We start from the raw sequence: 21264 nt of genomic DNA, 5'->3' as shown, positions 1-21264 counted from the left end.
GGGCGTCAGTATCGGGGTAGGACGTTGGGAACGCGGCCTTATTTCGTATCGGGTTGGCAGCACTGTCGGCCTCGTAACAAATCTCACCCATGTCGAGTCGAGCGCGAGAGACAGGAGCGTAAGCTTGTCCGCGATCGTTTGTCCGCGTTCGACAGCTCTTTCGAATAGCGTGCGTGCGATCGGTAGACGGTAGAATCAGGAAAATAGTCGTATCCGTCTAACCAAAGTTCCAAAAGGGAAATTCGGAAAGTTGGCGGTGAGGTATCGGCATAGAGACTGCGAGGGACTGCTCGGTTAATCCGGGCTCGTGTGTGGGCACACAATAGCCGATCGGGCATACTGGTGGTGACACGACTGCGGACTTTCCTTAGACAAGAACGAGAACATACGAAGCTCGCGAAGTGCATGGTGCCTGTGTGCGTGTCACCGGGAAACGGTTCAGAGCCGCTACGGCGGCGCTCCCCGAATCGTAACCACAGAATCGAGTCCGCCGCGGTGGTGAGGCAGGCCTATCGCGGTCTGTCTATCGGGCCACGAGAGATTGAACAGTACGATCGGGATCGCACGCGGCGGGGCCGTTTGTAATGGAGGTGGTTTCCGAGTGTGTTCCCGTGCAAGAGAACAGGTCACGGCGATGCACGCCGTATTGACTGAGACGCGACATTTATCTTTGACTATTCCTCCCGGCCGGCCGGGTGAGAACGGAGCCAGGTCGAAATTGGTATGGAATCGTCCAGGGCCTTCGACACGACGAACACTCGCTCCCGTCTCTGATAACTACTAGCCGCATAGAAACAGATAGAAGCAGAAGAAGAAGGAAAAAAAGGGGGAAAGAGATAGCTGTGCGTGCGTTTCGCGCGTGTTACTCCTTCGTTGTGCCCTTTTATTCATACCGTATTCGTATTAAGTGTAAACAGTTTTCTTGAAATCTGCTTCGAGGTTAGGATAGCATGGGGATTGATCCCCTGAAGGCATCGACCGACGAACCGTGACACCTGCGACTCGCCGCGTATACGGTGTGTCTCTCCTGTCTGTGCGTGCGTGCGTGCGTGCGTGTGGTGTTGTGTGCGTGTATATCCTCCCCAGGAAGCCGCTGGAGTATTTATTTCCATCGGCGGTTGTCCAAGGGAAGACGAGAAAAGAAAATATGTCAAGAATGGGGATCGATCCCCGATACAACAACGTACAGCGTTGCGACCACTGAAATCGACCGGGTTTATTGTTCGACGTGTCGGGGGTATAGTTTTTGACCGTTGAAACGAGCGTGTTTCACCTCGGCAGTTAAACGAACTGTTGCGGATACTTCGGCCACCACGGAGGACACTATATAGCAAAATGCAGAAAAGAGACGGTAGAGATACGCGCGAGAAGGAGCTCGCGCGTAACTCCGAACGCGACCAGGAAGCCGCCAAGAGGACCTCCCGTGGCAGCGGTAACAATGCTGCCAGATCCTCCAATGTGCATTCCTCGAGGCATAGTGTCACGTCGTCGTCCAACCCAGTGCAGATGGTCGGTCCCAACTTCCGTGTCGGCAAGAAGATCGGTTGTGGCAACTTTGGGGAACTCCGACTCGGTAAGTCGATTGTCTCTTTTTCATTCTCTCTGCTTCCTCGACGTTCCGTCATGCCTATTTACTTTATCGAACTCCGAAACGCCGCGGAGTAAATATCGTTTACCGTTTCACTGTCTGCACTGTCCGCGGCGCGTTACGTTACTGCGCCTCCGCTGACGACAATGCTAGCGCGCGAAAGTGGGTTGTTTAATGGCACATAAAACAAAATGGAGCCACGTAAAAGAGCACACAGTGCGTGTGCTTTTACTCGTAAGCAGGAAATCCTTCTTCTAACCTTAGCCGAGGCGGCCGTGTTGCGGCTAGAAAGGCGTCTATTTCCTACTGATCGATCTTAATATGTTGGGTTGGTGCATGTGAAATGTCGTTTTTTGTCGATCGAACTTCAAAGGCGTTGTAACCTTTTTCAACCATCGCGTGCTTAATCAAAGTAGTACCCTCGTGAATTTTTACATGTTTCCTGACAGGAACGAAATTCTAGCGTCCCTATATTCTTACAGCGTTGTTTTTGCACATTTGGGGGTGGTTTAATTTGCCTATTAGTATGTATAAGGGTTGCATGCGGTTATCTACGCTGCTGAATATAAATATTGCCACAGAACGTAATCGTAAACAGTAACGAAATTATTGCAAACGTTTCATTTTCACCAGAATGTAACTTTATTGTCTCGTATTCAAGTATAATAAGAAAAAAATAAATAAATATTGGCAGATATTGATAGATAATTTTTAAAAACATTTCGAACGATCTCTTCCTGGCAATTTATGCGGGTGTTCACGACGTGCACGATTCTTCGTTATTAAATCTTTTGATGACGTTCCTCACCATAAAACGAAAGTTGCCAATTATTACAGTCATTTCTGCGGACGATTTATTCTGTTTAATTGCGTCCCATTCACACGATCATGTTTACGTTCGTCTATTTCCTTAATACGTTACTATGGTAATCAGCGATCGTCGTGCCGGAATTTCTCTATTACACTATTCATTATACAGTAATATTTGAAGTTCACTGATATTTATATTTTATTATACTCGAGTATGAGATAATAAAGTTATACCACGATGAGAATCAAATATTTGCGAGAATTGATTTATGGTAATACTTATCTTGGAAATTGTTTGTCTCCCGCGAACAGGAAAAGTTATGACACCAAAGAATTTGAATTTTAAATTTAAGTAAACATTATTTAACCTTTACAGGGTCGAAAAGCAATCGCGATGACTTTAGGTTTTGATTTTTATGAAAATCAGTATTTTGATTATCGGGATCTGCATTTTAGATTTTTGAAATTTTAGTTTGGTCTATTTTGTCAATTATTTATAAAGATAGTCTTGAAACGTCTTGAACACGTTGTGCCTGTTTTTGATACGGGTGCAACATTTATGTAAAAACATTTTATTTGCAATTGTCGACCGAGGAGCCATTTAAGATGGTAATGTTGGGTGGTATATTCTATACGTAGACGGGATTTATTCGTGCAATGTATAGTCACTTCAGGTATAAATTGAGAATCGAGGCGAAACAAAAATTCGCATCGTGCCTCATCCGCAGCTCTGAATAATGCACGCATAAATAAATAAACGTAGGCTTAAGAAGATTTACGACGAGATGTTTACAGGCTCGTATTCAGGTGTAAGGTGGTCATTTTGAGCAGTTGATGCGAAGGGAAGCAGCTATAAGTTGCTCGAACACAAAAGTGGCTATAAGCCGGAGGCAGAAGCGAAAGAGGTCATGTTTATACGAATTTCTCTTAAATAATTTGTCTATCTATTCTTGGCGTGACTTGTAAAATGTACTCTTTGTATAGTGGGTATGCACGCTAATGAATTTGACTTATCAAGAATAGACACGTTCTGTACGTCGTCGTAGATAGACCTTTAAATCAATAGTTATGGTTGAGGGCGACTAAGAGTTAAATGCCTTAATTACGATTTATTTCGCGGAAATTGATACGAATGTTTAGAGATACGAACGCTCGTTGACGAAACATCAGGCGAACGGAGAGGTGTAGAAAAATTTGATATTCTAATTCGTCGAGTCTATTTTTATTTTTCATGTCAGATTATTTATAATATACCTGTAGGATAAGAAAGCTTGTAACGTTCATAATCGACACACCCGATCTATTCGTGCATGGATTTAGCACCAAATAACACGTGGTTGCCCCATTAATCACCGATATCAGAATATTTTAATCTATTTTGAGTAACAATAATTTTCCGTATCACCGTGAAAAGGTATTTTTAATTTTATTTGTAAATGAGATCGATGCTTGAAAAGGGCCCGTAATAAGGGTCGAAACGTGAAAGTACATATGTCGTACGATTCTAATACGTAGAATCGTTTATTATTATTAATTTAGAATACGCGATATCAACGGAAGAGAAGGTGGTGCATGAAACATTTATAATCAAATAAAGTACACCAGGGGGGGCATCGAATTTGCCACGAGGTTTCTGCGCATGTATGACGCTGGGTTTCCGATTGGTGGAACGACTCTGGAAACGCCACATTCTACCAATTACGAGTCACCAAAATCATTCCACCAATCGGAAAACGTTACGCCTTTCGACGGATTTAATACCTAGGGTGGGGCACGCGAAGCGCGACGTCCAAATATTTTTTAAACTACCGATGATATAAAAACGAGAGCTGATCATTTGGATAGCTTCTATCGAACTGAATAAAGTTTATCTGAACCAAAAAGGTCACATGCCCCCTTTGGACTCCTCCTTCATCCTTGGTTTCCAAGGGAACAGCTTGTAACGCTTTACTCGGACCACATGGCGTGCAATAAAATAATTCCCAAAGTTAAGATCGAAGTCGTTAGATTAGAAAGAAACGTTCGGAACGACAACGATATTTTCGCAGCGGCTAGAGCGCGGAAATGCAAACGCTCTCGAGGGATCTTGTACAAATTGGTCGATGACGCGTTAACTTTTGTATTTCGAATGCGTCGATTATCGTCGAAGTTCACGTCTCACGCGTGACGTAATTCGTCATGATAAATTTTATAAATTTTATCTACGCTAAGAGGGAGCTGGATTTAGAACTGTTTATGTTTGTCGTGCGTTTATTAGCGTCCAGTTGCTGTTTTATTAAACGTGTTTACGCGTACCGCACACAGCCGGCTTTGAACTTCCAATTAACGGCTGTTAACGTTACTGTAAACTGTCTCGTTCGAATATTCTAATAACGAAGCTGAACCCTTTCGTTACGGTTCGCGTGACTCGGATTAAACTAGTCCCGGCGATTAACATTGTTCAAGTTTAAACGGGCGCCGCGAATGTTTTATGCATAAGCGCATCGCGATAAACAGCAGATTAAAATTTTGCACAAGTTCCGCGAGCAACTTGCGGAAACTTTTTATTCGCTATCTTGGTTTGTTTACGTCAGAGATGGAGTTGTTGACTCGCGACGCGTTGTATCACCGAGCACATAAAGATGTAAGAATTTTTTTACGTCAGCGTGTTACGTATTTAAATATTGCAATACGCAAGGTGGAGTTCCCGAATGCTTTTTGATTCGTTGGTTTTGTAATTAATTAGGGGGACAACGTTGAAAAGAGCGCGTTGGGAAACGGGTGAAAAGATTTATCGTTCGTCTCGATCGGAGATTCAACTTCGAATTTTAATTTGAAACCTTTGGAGAGATCACCGTACGAAGATCCCGCGAATAATTTATAACGAACGAAATTATACGGGGGGATCATGAAATTGAACTTGTACAAAAAAAAGTTGTCGACTCGGATTCAGATGAGCCAACTTTATCGATTATATTGTAACCCCACGCACTATGCTCGATTAAAAAAGAAAAGAAATCGTATTTGAACAGATACGTTCCGATGGAAAGTTACTCGCACGATTTTAATAATTCATTATATTATTTTCTTAATGGCGATTCAAAACAGTCTAAAATTCTTATCTAGATAAAAACACCGAGTATCGAATCGAAGATAAACGACTGTTGTAAATACGTTTTAGAAGTGTGGCCCATCTTGATACGCGAGTTACAATTAAAATGTGAATAGCATGTATGCACTCGGTAATGAATGCCTACATTTAGTAGAGATTTTAGTGAAAGTATACATCGAAACATATAATGCTCACTTTAACTAGAGAGTGTATGAAGTCATTATCGAATGTATTCGGTGAATAATGCATTTTAGTGAAAGTATACATAATTAGTTGATATGAAACTTCATACAAATTTATTCATAACTACTAGTAGATTTGTAACCTGGCACAAATTTATGGAATTCGTTTTTTTTTTCTTTTTAATTTATTCGAACCACAACCCATATTTGATTCAGATCGTTAATGTTCAACTGTTCGAGTTTTCCGACCAGAGATGCATTTATTATACATCGGTTAAAGCGATTAAAAACTTATCGGAATAAATGCGAGCAAATTGCTGTAGACATTTTCATTTCACGTCTATTATTCCAATAAATTCTGGCAGATCTCGATTCTCCGCGAGCAACTTTTTTCCAAGCAATTCCAAAGTTTCCGAAGTTCAATAAGAGCGCAATTACGTTTTATCGACGAGAGTGCATGCCCATTCTCCGAGCGAGACATTTTACTCCCGTTGTCTGACTAAAATCGCCGTTGTAGATCTTCGCATCGTTGCATCAGTACGTGTTTACGCGTTATCAGTTGAATTATTACCGCAAGTGGTCCCTCGTGCTGTCCTTGTCGCTATATTACACGCAGTCGGCTGATATTTTAGAATTAAGATTCAACCACTCGAGTTCCACATTGTAGCTAAACGTTCCACGGAAGCTGTTTATCCCGCGGGCAAATAGTCTGTTTTTCTCGTTATGTTTTTCGATTGTTGCAGACAGTTTGTTAATAATAACTTTCATCCGCTGGAATTTGCAAATACCGCGCGTCCGCGTGCGAAAGAAGGACTTTATATCTTTCGAACCGGTAACGTTTACGGTCTGCTCGGATCAAACTAAAAATTTGCATAGTTCCATAATTTTCTTGGCAACGTACGAATTATTATTTCATCTACGGAGCTGATAACGACGTTAACAATTTATGTAACCGGTCCAGGCTCAGTCTGTTACGATTTCTTAGGAAACGTTGGAATTCCTTTTAGCGATTGTTCTCGGTCGGCACACGTGGCGGGAAAATAAAACGCGTATTGCAACTTCAAAGAGCATAATCGCGTTAAATCGTTAAAGTCTGCATCGGGAACGGGTAAGAATGTTTAAGTCAAACATCGTGAATTAGCAGACCGACGATCCGGAGACATTGTTTTTCTGTAAGTTCCGAGCAGCTCGATGAGATTTCCTGTTCCCTCTATCGCTTTCATAACGGTAAAAATGGTCGTGTAATATATTAATATACTGTTTAAATTGAAATAAAGTTAGTTTATATTATTTCTTCAGTATCAAAGGGCTATCGTTAATTTAACACGCGAAGAAACGAATGTTCTGAATCGTTTCGAGTTCATTTTCGCCTGCCTACTCCCACAAACGGTGCGTGGCGGCGTCGGTTTGAAAAATTTTAGTCTCTTCCTGTGATTCATCTTCGAAAGATCAGCGACGTGTGAATCCCCATTTAGTTCTTCCGCCTGGACGGTTCCTTAAAATCCCTCCGACAAATTGAGACCGTGCTTCACCACCGTTCGAACGCTCGCCACTCGTCGAATTAAGTCTTCTCCTGTTGCAGTTTACGCTATTTACGGTTTACGAGTGCGAGCGGCAATTCTTTAGGAACTGCTATCATTATACTATTACAGGAACTTGTGCTCCTTGAACATAATTCGAATAGTATTTTAACCAAACGACTCTGAACACTTTGAGGCCATCGGGTTTCGAATATTGGCTGATGGTTTCGTTTAACCCTTTTATTAGGAGCCCGTGGGAAAAGCGTTCGTAGGGTTTGCAAACGAGACTACTATTTGATATGTATAGGATTATCGAAACATACTAGGGAAAGGATTAAATTGCATAGACCGAGGCGATAAATCATCGACCGCCGACCACAGTTACTCGGTTACTTCTCCAGGGTTCACGGAAATCCTGGAAACGTTCAAACATTTCGGCAACACCGGCACGAATGCTTGGCTGTCGTTCAGATTTTCTGCCGCGACGATTACTCAAACACCGCCGACGCTTTTCTGCGGATCGATAGGGTAAACTGTTGTCGGGCGGGTCGAAAAAAATTGTCGAAAAACACGTTACTATATCATGCTGGTGTCTAGGAAAATCCACGCGCCGATACAACGCGTCAATCTTGCGTCGGAGGGGTTAAACGCTATTCGGAGCATCCCCTTTCCATCTTTAACCGTTCAACCCATCAATTAAAAGTCGCAGTTGGTGGCCAATCATTCGCGTTACCAGCCTGCGCCGTTTAAACGAACGACGATCGACAACGCGTCGGGACGTTCGATTCTTGCAGAGATATCGATCCTCGATCGAAACTTTCGATGGTTTTTCTTTAAAATATATTTTCTCTGCTGTGAAATTGTATGCAATTGTGTCTAGAGCAAGTTGGCTCTCGGGCAAATATGGGTTTTGACATGCCTGGTTTGCGAGATATTTAATATTAAAGTTTTGGCGACCTTATACTATCATTGGCAGCTGAGAATAATTCCTCCGAGAGGTACGCTCGGTTCAAACGATTCCGTTACTACCACCACGCGTGCACGGAAGGCACAAAGGTTGCCTATTGGTGGAATGGACGACAGCAACCTGACTCTGCCAATCGAGAGCCCTTCGTGGGTTCGTGGTAGTTGGGATATATAAATCGTTTGCACCTAGTGTACCCCTCGGAGACATTCTTTTCAGCTGCCAATGAGCGTGTCGTAGATAGCAACGCGGCTGCTTATCGTGCCGATAATATTTTTTGGCACAGGTCGAGCCACGTTTGGTCTGGGTTAGGTATTTTTACATTTTTTCTATTACGTAACTCTGCTGTCGTTTCTTTGTGTTTTAATTTCTTTTTTAAATATCGCATTTAACGTTTTACGGGATAACGCTGAATATCGCTGTATCGATTACCATGCAACACACAACTACCGCGTTCCCACAAAACCATAATCACAGGCTTCGATATTTCAACGCGTACCATCCCTGGTGCAAACTCCCATCGACGAGTCGCATTCGTGCTAAGGGAACCTTTCCTTGTCAGAATCCTGACAATGGCCCCGTAATCGCTTTCGAAAAGGTACATGATTTACGACCCGGAAGCCTCGAACAATATTGCCTACAACTCGGACCGCGGAGACCTCGAGCAACGAGCCTCTATTTCTTCTTATTTTATTTATTTTTACAATTCCTCGATCGCGGTCGTCGCGTTCGATTTTCCGCGCTTAAACGCGGCTGGAAATCCGCGTTAATTTATGAATGATCGTTGAAGCTCCGATCGAAAGCTGTCCGGGAACGTATAATAAATTAATCTTAATCGCATCGGGATGCCACCTCGGATCAAACACCAACTTTGAATAACCGTGAAATTGATGGGCAATTTTAGAAATTACAGATATTCTGAACTCTGGATAATTTCCGTGACAATAGCTAGCCAAGATTCCATTATTTCGAATAATGACCGTGCATTTTTAATTTTCGTTCCAAACGAGCAAGAATTCTTTTTTTTATTTTCGCCACGTGGACGCGTCGAATGTGTCCAGGTATTGGGACATTTACCTCGGTAAAATGCTGAATGTAGTTAATAACCGGTGACTGGCGAACGCCGCGTGTCTCCGTGTAATTACGAGTGGCGATGTTAATTTACGAGCGACAATAACGCCGACGATCGTAACGATTTAGCGACATTATCTCGTGATAAGTTAGCGCTAGCGTGCAGCGGAGTTCGGTTGCATTTAGAACGTCGTCGCTGAACGCGATGTGAGTCATTCTTAATATTAAAGCGCTGTCGTACGATCGCGACGCGTTGTCGTTCACGCTTGCGGAGCTATGTGGCTGGTTCGTGGACGAGGCCACGGATGCGTTAACATCGACGATAGTCTCTTTGATCTTTACGATACCGCGTTCGTTTCCTTTGCCCGAAACTCCGCGACGACGTCCGTGAATGGGACTCGCGGTTTCGATCAACCAGCGGCCAAATTAACTCGAGATAGGATTTCCGTGCACAGTTTCCGTTCGAAGTAATTTTATTTCCACCAAATTAGCTACGTTTTTACACACCTGGGAATAAATTTTAATGGAAGATTCTAGAGGCCAAAATAAGACGAAAATCAGGGATACTAATTTGTTCATTGAGGCTTCGTTAAAAAGTTAATAAAGAATTTTTTGGGGGTATGTGTACTCACCAAAAATGATTGTAATTGACCCCTACAACCGAAAATAATTTTTCCACAACTATTTGCAATTTTTTAATTTTGTCGAATAATTTCACACCTTCTCTATTTTTTTTCTCGAAAGTGGGCAGGAATTCGTGGGTATGTCTAATGACAAAAACTGATTTTAATTGACCCCCGCAACCGAAAATAATTTTTTCACAACGATTTGCAATTTTTTTTCTCCGTTGAAAAATTTAGGCACCTAATTAGATTTTCAGTAAGGAATTTTTTTCTCGAAAGTGCGTACGATTTCGGAGGTATGTGTAATGATAAAAAATGATTGTAATTGACCCCCGCAATCGAAAATAATTTTTTTAGAACGATTTGAAAAATTTTTTTTCGCCGAAAAATTTCAGCACCTACTCGATTTTTTTTCTCGAAAGTAGATAGGATTTCGGAGGTATGTGTACTCACCAAAAATGATTGTAGTTGACCCCCGCAACCGAAAATAATTTTTCCAGAACGATTTGAAATTTTTGAATTTAATTGTTAATAACTTTTTAACGAAGCTTCCATCAACAAATTGGTATTCTTGATTTTTGTCTTATTTTGGCCTCTAGAATCCGCCATTAAAATTTTTACCAGGGGTGGCCGAACACCCTGTATATTCTTCATTTTCGTCTTATTTTGACCTCCAGAATTTCCCATTCAAATTTTTTCCCTGGGGGTGGCCTAACACCCTGTATATCTCTTGCGCAAATGAGTCGTTTCGTGGCCTCTGATATCCGCCATCAAAGTATTAATTCCTTAGAAATAACGGGGGAGATTGTGGTTACATTTTTGCAACTGGTTGTTTTCTCAAATTTTTAAGTCGAACAAAAGCAAGACAAGGCCCACGACAGTAGTAAATACGTACTGTACGCACGATGCTATAAATAAAGCCGTCATAACAATGCAGTGAAAATAAATTCCGGAACAAATAACATATAACGACCGATATCGCATCCGCGTTTCGTACGTTCGTTACTGCTTTATGATATGTGCATAATTCCGCAGATAATGCGCGAACGTGACCGAATCGACGCTGAAAATTGATAGGGGAAAGCGTCGCGGGATTAAAAAAATTGAAATTTCGAAGAATAACGTTCGAGCCCGTATAAAAATTCTCATTGTCGAGCAAGATATATGTAGTACGTTATCGTCGTCCGTACACACGATCGGGGATATTACGTTATGAAACTTTAAACGCGTTTTCCGTCGAAATACAGTATTTTAAAATTGCGTACACGATAACTGGAAAATGGCGTAACCGGTTACCTTCGAACTCGACACCAGCGTATCGGTTCGCTTTTATTTATTTTTTCCCGCGAAAGCGCGGACAGCGGAGGGGAATTTTTATTGATGAAAATAATAGAGGTTTCGGTCTGTAATTTAAAATCATCGAACTAGAAGCGTAATGATAAACAGTATCGAAAACTCGATGGGGGATACGTTCGAATCCTCGAGAGCACGGTAGAACTCCATTTGTCTGAACATGTTGGAAGGTAAGACTGCTACGCGTAATTGGTACGTTCGAATAATAGGAGTTCGAGTTTGGATAATAGCTACACCAGTGTTTCTCATACCGTGGTCTGCAGACTTCCGTGGGTGCTTCCTTGGAAAAAGAAATACAAACTAAATACCGTATTATTAAATAGAAATGAACAAGTACACGCAAAGGGCTCGGCAGCGAAGTCGCCGGATAATAAGCGTTTAATAAGCGAAATTTGATTTGCGTAAACCGGTCTGTAGCTTCGCGAGCAAAACAACGCCACGGTTTGTAACAATATTTCAAAGAAACCGTCGGTTAAGCACTCGATTCGAGGAGATATCGAGACGAACGGTAATACATACTTCGCTGAAGTTAGGTAGCGCACCGATGGGTAGACACTTTGTCCCGTCGTTGGTTCCATCGATCGGTTTGAAGTCTGGAATCGCTTTACATTCGAGTGATTTCATGGGCTGGCGATGGAGGTACATTAATATCGTCGTTCTTGTTCGCGGACATTCGTCGTACAAGCGTCCCTTTTCCCTATCGACGCCATTGGACGTGTCTCCTACGATCTCTCGATGGAAATAATTGGTTAAGTTCGCGTAAGCCATAAACCATCATCGCGGATTACCGGACTGATCGAACTACTGTCCATTTTATTCGGTTTGCTTCGCGTTTATGCAGTAGATGGATATCGGGGTTCTATTCTTCGCTGGATTCGATACCGATTCATAGCCAACAACGACCGATACCCGTTCGTTATCTAAATGTAACCGCGGCGAGAGTTGCGTTATCAATTTCCCAGCCATTCCATTAATATTAATTGCGGATTCGTAGTTTGGAAGCAGCATCGACCGCGCGGGTGCGTTTCAGTTGGCGCCGCGGATGGGCCATCAGGTATTCTTGAGAGATTAGTTCGTCGCCCGTTTTATTGCCGCGGGAACAAAGTTTGTTCATAAGCAAAGTTCGTTGCAATCGTGTGACTTTTAGTTTATAGGCGAAGTTGTCGTTTTGGTCACGGTGTCACAATCGCGTAGGAGAGCTAGAGGCGCCGATGAGATCTCTGCTCGTAGTAAATTAGAACCCCATCCTGGAGCATCTAATTCGTCGAGCAAGGATAGTTTTAATTATGTTTCGCGATCGCGGTCAGGGAATTTCACGTCGAAAGAATGGAGGTTTGTTTGAACAACTGCTCGATCGAATAAAAGATAGGACGGAATCGCTGTGTCGACTGTTTGCTTTCTATCTATTATTCGAATAACATTCGATCAATCGATTCATTGCAACCGTTAATTCGTCATTTCGTGCGATGATCTAACGTTATCGTTTCCACGATATTTTTACGCGAAACAACGTCGAAGCAATCTCGTGATTGCAGCAGGGATTTAGAGTTTATTTCGAATCGGTGTTACGTATTAATTGTATCAACCTACTGTCTGGAACTTCCTGAATTCGTGAAACGATATGGATTTCCAATAGAATGCGAGTTCATTGGTTCACCAACGATCAGAGGAGGTCGAGGGCTATTTTTAATTCCCAAAAATATCAGGAATTTGTAGATAACTTGTTGTTTATTTACTCTTTAACGAATAAATGTTCCCTTCTTCTGCGTATACTGAATTTCATTCGTTTTTCGAACGGTCGTCATTATCTGTTCGTACGTGACGTTTCGGTGACAGGTCACGAGCCGTAGATGGGTCAACGTTAATTCATTGATATATCGGTCAAACGAAGCTTCTGTTCCACCCATTTTTCTTTATCGAAGTTAAATTAACCCATCGCGCGGCTCATCCTATCGGTCGATGGTCAATCTTCATCCGTCATATCAGTAATTCGCTCGGTTGACAGTATCGCGATTACGAAGATAATGTATCGTATAACTCTATCGATCGATTCCCTTTCCCGTTCGTCGCGGGCAAGACGATCGAACCTCTGAGACGGAAAGACAGAGAGAGAGAGAGAGAGAGAGAGAGAGAGTGATCGAATCATCGAATCGTGACTCCCTCGACACGGAATGCAACTGCAAAATCGTCTCGCGGTCCGAGCCACGTGGTACCATTAACGTCGTCTCGCGCTCTTGCGTTATCAGTTTATCACCTTCCCCGTCGCTCTAGAGAGCCATAAATGCAGTCACCGAGGCCAGTCGGGTCCTGGATGCGGTCATTGTACGTTCCCTGTGTCTCTCGAGTCGCGATTGCGTCGACGGTGCAGGGTTTGGCAGCGATCGATTGGTTCGATCGAGAAATCGATCGTATCTTTTCGTTGCGTATCTCTATTATACAGAAATAAACGAGATTAAAAATTAACGTACGCCGTTTATCTTTTGTTCGTTATCCGTAAATTGTTGCACGTCTCTCTTCCACGGCGCGTCTTTCGCCAGGTTTTATCATCGTTGAGAGAATGCTTATGTCGACGACGCGTTTATCGATTCTTAGGGCGACACGCCACGGAGAAGAAATCTCCGCTGACGATCAACCGACGTTCCGTCGGCGATGTTAGGCTCCCGATATCTACCCTATCAGGAACGTCAAGGATAGCGATGACAAGAGGTACATTTGAATTCCAGAGAGATTGATACGTTCGTTTCCCCTTTGCGAACGTTCCTCGATTCTTAGAGTATTCTGAATCTATCTTTCAAACAAAGCCAAATTCCGTGCCATGTTCGTGAGACGTACACAGTAGAACCTCGATAATTGCTACCCAGATTACTAGACTCTCGTTCGTTTTTTATGCACCACCAGAACGGAAGAAGACTAATTTACTCTAAAGCGATATTCATTTTAACCCGATATTCTGGAAGCTAATCCGGCCGTATTAACGAGGCAGATTACTGCACGGAGCAGTGATTCTTAACCACTGTTCTGCGGTACGCCACCATATCGTGGCAATTAGTGACATCTGCCACGAAATGTTACAAATAATTTGACACTAATACGATACAGGAAATTACAAGAGAGACCTTGCAGCTAGAAGCATATAAAATAATATACAAAACGATTTTCTTAGTATTTACAATTATTAAAATCACTCTCAGTGTTGCAGGCAACTAAGGACGATGTTTAATTTAATTTCGTCGTATCGTTTTGTTCAGAAGCTGTTATCCTACTGTCAGAATTTTGGTTACAGAGACTTCCAACTGCAATTAATTCGCAAAACCGATATTATATTTATAAAGCAACAACGCACGGAGTACCATGGCGTTTGAATATTAATGCGAGCAACGGTACATGTTGCAACGGGTAGCCAATAACTTTGTTGTAAAGCTCCCAGCCACGACACGACAGAGAATCGCTGTCTCTTTTCGTCGCGATAGTCTGCACGCCGGAAAACTCGATCAGCTGACGCTGACGTCATTGCGGTGTAAAGCTGTTAAAGCGACGCAGTATACCCGAATCTTCGAGCGCGATGCTCGTGCATGGTTTCCTTGCATGGATTTTTCCAAAGGTTACCATCGATTTTATTACAATTAAAAACTGGTTGCTAGACAACCGTATCTGTGCTTTAAAAATTTTTACTCGGTACAAATAGTGTGTCTTTTTTCAATTTAAACTTTGTATACATTGGTTAGCGAAACAATGGGCAAATATGATTGTTATTCCGAACATTTGTTATGGACGTTACATGTGTCGCCTTGCGATGTTCCCACTCTACGTTTCCACTTCCGGTGATGCAACCGACGTTACCGAAACACGTGTCGCATTATGTTCTCTTACTTTTACTTTTATTTTAATTTCTCGAAACTGCATAAATTCACGATCAATAGTAATTTAAACCTTTAAAGTTGGGTCTCTTATCAGTGTCAAGCTTCGCTGTTTCAAGAGCAAGGATAGGGGATGAAAAACGTTTAAGAAGCGCCGATTTCTACCATGCTCGACGTTTATTTCATCAGGTTTAAGCACGTTTCTTTACAGAATCGCTTACACGTTCCACGATCACGTGGACAATGCACCAGCGCGTGTATGCGTTTTATTGTGTTTACCTTCCGGTGACAGATAATCGATGAATGACTGTTGTTCGGCTCGATAGAGTTTGGACAGACACGCGAAACAAGGTGTTATTGTATTATTAGCTCCCAGATGAGAACGATTCATGTATTAAAAATAACTGTTTCCCAGGCCCATGCTTGTTCAGTTGTTTCGTTTACTTGGATCGGATGGTGGAGGGTTGCAATGATTTCGATATTACTACGATAATTTATTACGATGCACTGCTCGATACATGGACGAAAATCATCTTTTTTAAAGGGTCAAAATGGCGTCGGCTGTTGGAGCAAAACCTGTCGTAGCAGGAGTTCCCAGAATGTTTCGAATAGGTTTCTTAGGGTCTTCACGTACCCAAGCCAGGCTGTTCTTTATTTGGGCGGAACCTTGGTGCCCGTACGGGGGCAGGAAGTACGAAATTCCAAACCGTAGGCCACAGAGTGGCGTACTGTAAAACCGACCTTCCGGTCGTTCCTGAGGGGGTCGATCGTGCCCGTTACAACGTTCCCACGGTCACGTTCGGGAAACATTGATCCAGAACGTGCTGGAAATTTATCGTTTATCGGTCCCGTTTCTTCTCGAATCGATGCCCGGTGCCGCAACGCGGCTCGAGGTTGCGATCAAATTCAATAAACGAATTCGAAACAATCCGCGTACGCGTTTCCACGAGTTCCTCTATCGCTGTCCCATCGGTCTTCCCATCCGCGATCCAATTTGCCACGCTGAGAATCCTCTTCAGTCCTCCGCGATTCCTCTTTAATTTACTAAGCGCGTTTCGGCTTCGACGTTACGATTATATAACTTTCGCAGCTTCGAGAACTTCGTAGCACGAAAAGCGGGTTCGCTCGTCCGCGGCCGGTAAACAGAAGCCAAAAGAAAGCACTGGTGGAGCCCCGTGTCTCCCGAGGTCGTCCAACGTTCGATTTTTTTGGTCAGAGACCGACGAGGAAGCGGCTCGAGAACTAATACTCCGCGATCCAGAGCTAATTCACGTGGAACGTTTATCGAGCACGCTAGAAAGCCGATTACCAGAACGTAAAACGAACATGCCCGTACTACGGACCTTATAGACCAAGTCGATCGCGGTGTGTTTTCTAATTATTTTTACCATCCCTGGAAACGAAGCTTCTGTGTTACAAGAATGATTACAGAGGCATTAGAAACCTCTGCAATGCCATTATAACCAGTTAAAGCGGAGGAAAGAACTTCCAATCACTATGTTTTTACAAAAGATTCTCGTAACAGTATCCTCTACTGAGAATCCCCGACCATCGACATTCTCATCCCCACGCGACGAGAGCTTGTAATTGTATTTTATTACTAAATATACTTTATCGAAGTCCGCGAGCCGACTCCAAAACCAGCCGCGAAGGGTTGAAATATACCGTGACCCGTGAATCGTGTGCCCACGAAATCATAATATTCATAGCTCCATAGTCGTATAAAGCCTCGCTAGGCGAGCAGGGACCTTTCCTCGTAAGTTCCACTTCGCGAACACGGTAATGTACCAAGTTCTCGGTCAGCTGATTCGCACCGGGCGTCCAGCTGACTCTTAATTTCCCCTACGGAGGACGACGGGGCCCCACCAGCCAACGAGGAGGGCATCGTCGTCGCAATTTTCCAGTGTTCAGTCGTTCGAACGACCGGTCCCGCCGGCCGGTGGCATCGGTGAATTCGCAAATCGTGCGCACGGGAAACACGCTCACAGATCCGTGGGCCACGTATCACGCAAACGCACACATCGTTCCAGAAACGTTCCGAGGGCAGGTAGCAACCTGTCTGCCTGGCCGGCCAGCCGACTCGCTGGCTCGAGTGACTCAGGAGAACCTGATGACTGCAAAGTGAAATGAACTCGGCCCCGGATCCGGCTAGACTAGCCGCACACCGTGTAACGTCCTTTTAACGCCGCCTCGACGCTGCCTGCCTGTTTTGCTTCGCCTCCTTCCCCATCTCCGTGCACACACGCACACGCACGCAAAACCTCCCTCTCTTTTCGCGTCCCCGTGTTCAACGGCTCCGCAACGGAAACGCGATATATTTTTAGACGACCACTTCTTCGGCTACTCGGACTTGACCCACGCGGTATTAACGATGTCACGCGTGTTTATACGCACGCCTCTACCTGCACGGTGATCCCCGGGCGTCGAATTGGTCCGCCATGTTTGTATTCGCGCGGGACTCGCGGGATCTTTCGAGGGACGACCCCAAAAACGAGACTTCTCGCGTTGGTCTTCCGGGAACCGAGTCGCAGATCGGTTTCGCGGCGCGATGCTTCCAGACGCATCGGTCCGCGGACGAAATTGGCTCCCGCCGCGCGCGTTCGACGATATTTTAAGAAACCCGTGGATCGGGGGAAGTTTTTTCGAGAAAAATTAACCGGGAACTCGATTTAGAACTTTTATTAAAATTGTTCGAAGAACGGGAGAATGCAAGTTCTCTGATTCAAGCGCAGATATTGTTTCGAGGAATATTTTAGAGGGAAGATCACGGCCTCGAAACGATACAGCGAATTAATTATTACGGTTCGCGTCTCGAGAGTAGCGATCACGCACTTTGCTTTGTTCCGACGCAGTTTCGGCTGGTAATCGACGACGAAGCTCTCGAGCTTCCGTTAATTAGCTATCACCCGAGAAACGTTAAAGCGCGAGTTTATGTAATTTGCGTTTCGCCGAACGAATCTGTTATCAAGAACCGCGGTCGTTCCTTTTATTAATTACTTCATTAGTCCGACTCGTCGGAACGGAAACGCGTGTGCCTTTGTTTTCGGATTTGGTCGTTAAAAGTTTCGATCGGTGAGGAAAATCGTTCGTTACCGGTGCCGATTACCGGTTTCGTTAATTGCATAGGATTTGTTGTTCTTTTTCATTTGTGCGGGGTCAACGAATCCTCTTTTAACACTTGCCTACCATGAGGTGATCATTTATATTTTTTTTGTACAAAACTGGACAAAATTTGGTACCAAATTCTGGTTAGCTACCGATGTAAAAAGGAGATATATGTATAGCAAAGACGAAAGGAGAGAATCTTTAGTTTCCACTGTCTTAAAACAGTCTAATAACGCGTATTAAAAATACTAAAACTTTAGACGCGTGCAGTTCCGAAACTACTAGTGCTTTATCCATTATTAAACCACTATTAGCAGCGGCAAACCTTCCTTTTTAAAATGGCTTTTGGTTTTTGTCGATCCGACTATCCGTTCCGGAGATATCGTAATTTATGTAAAAGGTAATTTTTTCAATTCCGCTGTCCACGCGTTCTCCGTCTTGGAAAGGCCTATTAACGCGTATTAAAAATAGTAAAACTTTAGACGCGTGCAGTTCTGAAACTACTAGTGTTTTATCCATTATTAAACCGCTGTTAGCAGCGGCAAACCTTCCTCTTTAAAATGGCTCTTGGTTTTTGTCGATCCGACTTTCCGTTTAGGAGATATCGTAATTTATGTAAAAGGTAATTTTTTTAATTCAACTATCTCTGTCTCTGTCTAGCGCGTCGGACCTCCTTGTCGCACGTTGACCCATTGACCAAGTGACCGAGTGACGTAATGTTTACTATTTACTACGAGCACGTGCGGTCAACGACCTTGACAAGGCCGTAGTAAACAAACGCTTCGGACCATTGTATCTCCGAAACTAGCCACCGCATCGACTTGAAATTAAAATCGCTATATCTCCGGAACTAATAAAGCTATCAACTCGTACAAACGCTCATTTTAAAGGGCATTTCATCCTCTATCCAATGATCATATCACTTACTATAATTTATGCTGTCTTCTATGTTTATTTTGAAATTTACTTTGACGCTACATACCCAAAGAAGTTTTACGTACATGTCATGGATGATTACATTATAATTAGAAAGACTTTACCTAGAAAAATCCTCCTTCCTCCTCAAGTTTGATAAAACTTCACACAGCGACCGAAAATAAAGAATATATGTTTCTCACCGGTGGTGACTCAAGATTGTAGGATGAAACTTTGGATGGTAGTTTCGCCAAAGTTTCACCCCCTCGTGCTATCTTACAAACCTGAACCCAAAAGGGTGCAGGCTTGTTACGAAGAATAAGAAACAGATGTAGGGAATGTTTAGGGTTAACGAAGGTTTCAGAAATGATATTGCGTAGTCTTCTTTGGAAGAAAATCTTTATTATGTTTCTTTTTTTTGAGGGGACGCCTCCCCAATACATCACTATTTTAACGCGTCGACGCGCTATTTTCTTCTAATCGTGTTGTTCAATTTTGTTTCAGGTACGTATACGCCAGTTCTTACAGTGTCAATAATTCTTGCTGAATAACACGGGGTAAGTGTTTCTACCATTATTGTAAATGGAAGGAGTGGTCAGTTAGCAACGCGCGAAGCAGAAGGGAGGAAGTAAGTGGTAGTGAAGATAAACTGTGTAAGTAGGACTCCTTAATGGATTGGTTACCTTGATCATTCCGCGAACCTTAATCGTGGCTGGAGTTTTCTTGCACTAATCGAGGTTCTACTGCATACACACGAGTCCAAAAACGAGTGTAAAAATTTCTGCTTTACCGCAAACTGATACTGGCTAAATCGTCGAACAGTGATCCGTGAAATTATTAGCTTCGTCGTTCATTGATTAAAAATATATTCCCCGCAAAGTTTCGTTATAATCAAAGCTCGCTAAGCGATTCGTAATAGCTGGAGGATCGTCTCGAAACGAAACGTCGAACACCGGACGTTGCTTCGTCGATCGTTCCGCGTTCGGAAACGACCAAAGCAATACAACTTCGGTAACTAAAGCAAGTTCTCGAACCAAGGACGGCGCAGACGGGAGAAAGTGGAGGACGATACGAGGCAGACGTCGAACAATTCCGCGCCGCGGTATTTTCGTTTTTCTTCGCAACTATCGACCCTCCCGTTTTCTTGGAATCCTTCTTATTGCATGTTATCGTGCACGTGTAAAATGTAAGGCGTCAGCAAACACCGTATGGCGTCAGAAGCCATGCATCGAGCGTGGCGAACAATTCCCTCCGCGCGGTTCCGCTCGTTAGCCTGGCCTGCTATCGAGTTGTGCTGCTGACAATGATTTATGTCTGGCCACGCGTATTGGCTGGCAGAGATTCGCGGTTTCGTCGGGACAGGTACTCGACGCAGGGAAACGCCATACTTCGATCCGTGCGATTTGCAGCCCCGTGCAGTTTCGGCGGCGATAAAAACCGTGAAGTCTCGCCTCGTAACGCGTTTCTGCAGTTCCCTCCATCGTTCGTCCGGCTCTTACGGCACTCGGGAATTCAGCAAGGAGAGGGAATAATATATTTGTTGCAAAGATCGGAGTAATTTGATACAAACGGGCGGAGCAATTCGAACGTTCGTAGGATGTGGACAGTCGGGGACGTGGAGGTACAGCTCAACGAGTTAAATAACATCACCGGATTCGGTCCTTGTTGTTCTTCAGTAGGCTTACTTGTTTTAAACAGTATCAGATGACACTCGTTAGCCGAGCTTATAAGCCTGGGTGATAGTCTAATTGCCTGATCTCATCTCTGCCACTCACTTATCCACGCTCAAGCCACCACTTCGGGGCTCTTATTGGACTAGTTGAGATATACAAGTACAAGTGCAATGTAATCAGACGGAAAGGTCGAGATATAGCAGGCGATATAAACGCGTATTAAAAAAAAAACGAAGTATCGAACGAGAAAGGGGTGTAACTTGCAATTGTTTTCGAGACTTGGAAGAGTTTCTCGACGCGAGATACGACGAGTAATCCTCGGTCTTCCTGGTCGTCGTAGACACTGTTTGAGAGTTAAGATAGTACGCGATAATGCAGTATCGTCGAGTGACCTAGGGTGCGCGCGGTATCGCGTTGAAAGCACAATTTGTAACGCAAGCAGAAAGAGCGCGAGGCGTCCGATTTCAGTCGATCTCGGGAAATTATACACGACGACTGGCCCGGAATTGTTT

At 43.6% G+C, this 21264-nt stretch overlaps 1 protein-coding gene across 6 annotated transcripts in view; it reads left to right on the top strand.

Moving 5' to 3' along the window:
* Positions 1 to 102: 102 nt before the first annotated feature.
* Positions 103 to 21264, top strand: part of LOC122397877 (casein kinase I) — a 73814-nt gene continuing 52652 nt past the window's right edge. For all 6 annotated transcript variants that reach the window (XM_043397340.1, XM_043397339.1, XM_043397336.1 and 3 more), the window contains exon 1: positions 103 to 1573. In XM_043397340.1, coding sequence (XP_043253275.1) covers positions 1336 to 1573 — 238 coding nt within the window. In that variant the 5' untranslated portion in view covers positions 103 to 1335. The remainder of the gene's footprint in view (positions 1574 to 21264) is intronic.

This window comes from Colletes gigas, unplaced genomic scaffold (assembly GCF_013123115.1).
Source record: "Colletes gigas isolate AHSC1104 unplaced genomic scaffold, ASM1312311v1 Colletes_gigas_Sc00010, whole genome shotgun sequence".
Taxonomy (NCBI): domain Eukaryota; kingdom Metazoa; phylum Arthropoda; class Insecta; order Hymenoptera; family Colletidae; genus Colletes; species Colletes gigas.
This window is presented reverse-complemented; position numbering and strand designations above follow the sequence as displayed.